Source organism: Phaethon lepturus, unplaced genomic scaffold (assembly GCF_000687285.1).
Source record: "Phaethon lepturus isolate BGI_N335 unplaced genomic scaffold, ASM68728v1 scaffold29487, whole genome shotgun sequence".
NCBI lineage: Eukaryota > Metazoa > Chordata > Aves > Phaethontiformes > Phaethontidae > Phaethon > Phaethon lepturus.
Window position 1 is genome coordinate 240 of NW_010554517.1, and position 665 is coordinate 904.

A 665-nucleotide genomic window follows, 5' to 3' on the forward strand; every position below is an offset into this window, starting at 1 on the left:
GTCCCCCCCTTCCTTTCTAAAGCCTAGATCAAACGCATGTAGATGAGCCAGAAGTGAACCTGTTTCCTCCCGGACAATAAGGAATTGTACAAAGGAGGGAAACGTCTTTTCTTGGAGATCTTGTCCTTCCCCCCCCGCCCCAGCCCTGGGAAGGTGGAGGGGAAAAAATCTCTCCACGCTTTCCCTCCCTTTCGCTTCTGGTGTCCTTTTTTTTTTTTTTTTAAAGCTCACCCTCCAAGAACATGTGTATTTCAAGTTATTTTTAACCCCCCCTTCCCAAAAAAATGGAATATTGCCTTTTATACACGTTTTGTTTCTATGATCCAATTATGCTGTCATAAATTTGGGCGTATATAGCCTCTAAGCCTTTTAGTGGACAGTTTTACGAGCAATTGATGCCTTAGTCGTAAAATTTACGACCTCAGGTTTTTTATTATTTGCCCCGTATGGCCTATAAAAACCCAAGGCAAAAAAAAAAAAAAATAAAAAAATCCTGTGAAACAAAAAATCAAGAAGTGAAAGTTTTACCATGGCTCATGTGTAGTTTGGTCATCCAGGGGTAAATTTGTGGAGGTTGTTGCTGCTGCAGTTGTGGTCCTCCTTGTTGTGCTGTTTGCACTGGTTCGGCTTTGATTTCACCCGAGCTCTTAGATCTCTCCTCCAGC

The 665-nt window shown here is 42.3% G+C and overlaps 1 protein-coding gene across 1 annotated transcript in view; it reads right to left on the minus strand.

Moving 5' to 3' along the window:
- Positions 1-528: 528 nt before the first annotated feature.
- The window catches only part of LOC104624504 (homeobox protein Hox-C5-like), a gene marked incomplete at its 3' end in the record, with an annotated part of 744 nt that continues 607 nt past the window's right edge, over positions 529-665 (minus strand). The window contains exon 2 of the mRNA XM_010291890.1: positions 529-658. Within this exon, the coding sequence (XP_010290192.1) occupies positions 529-658 (130 nt within the window). The remainder of the gene's footprint in view (positions 659-665) is intronic.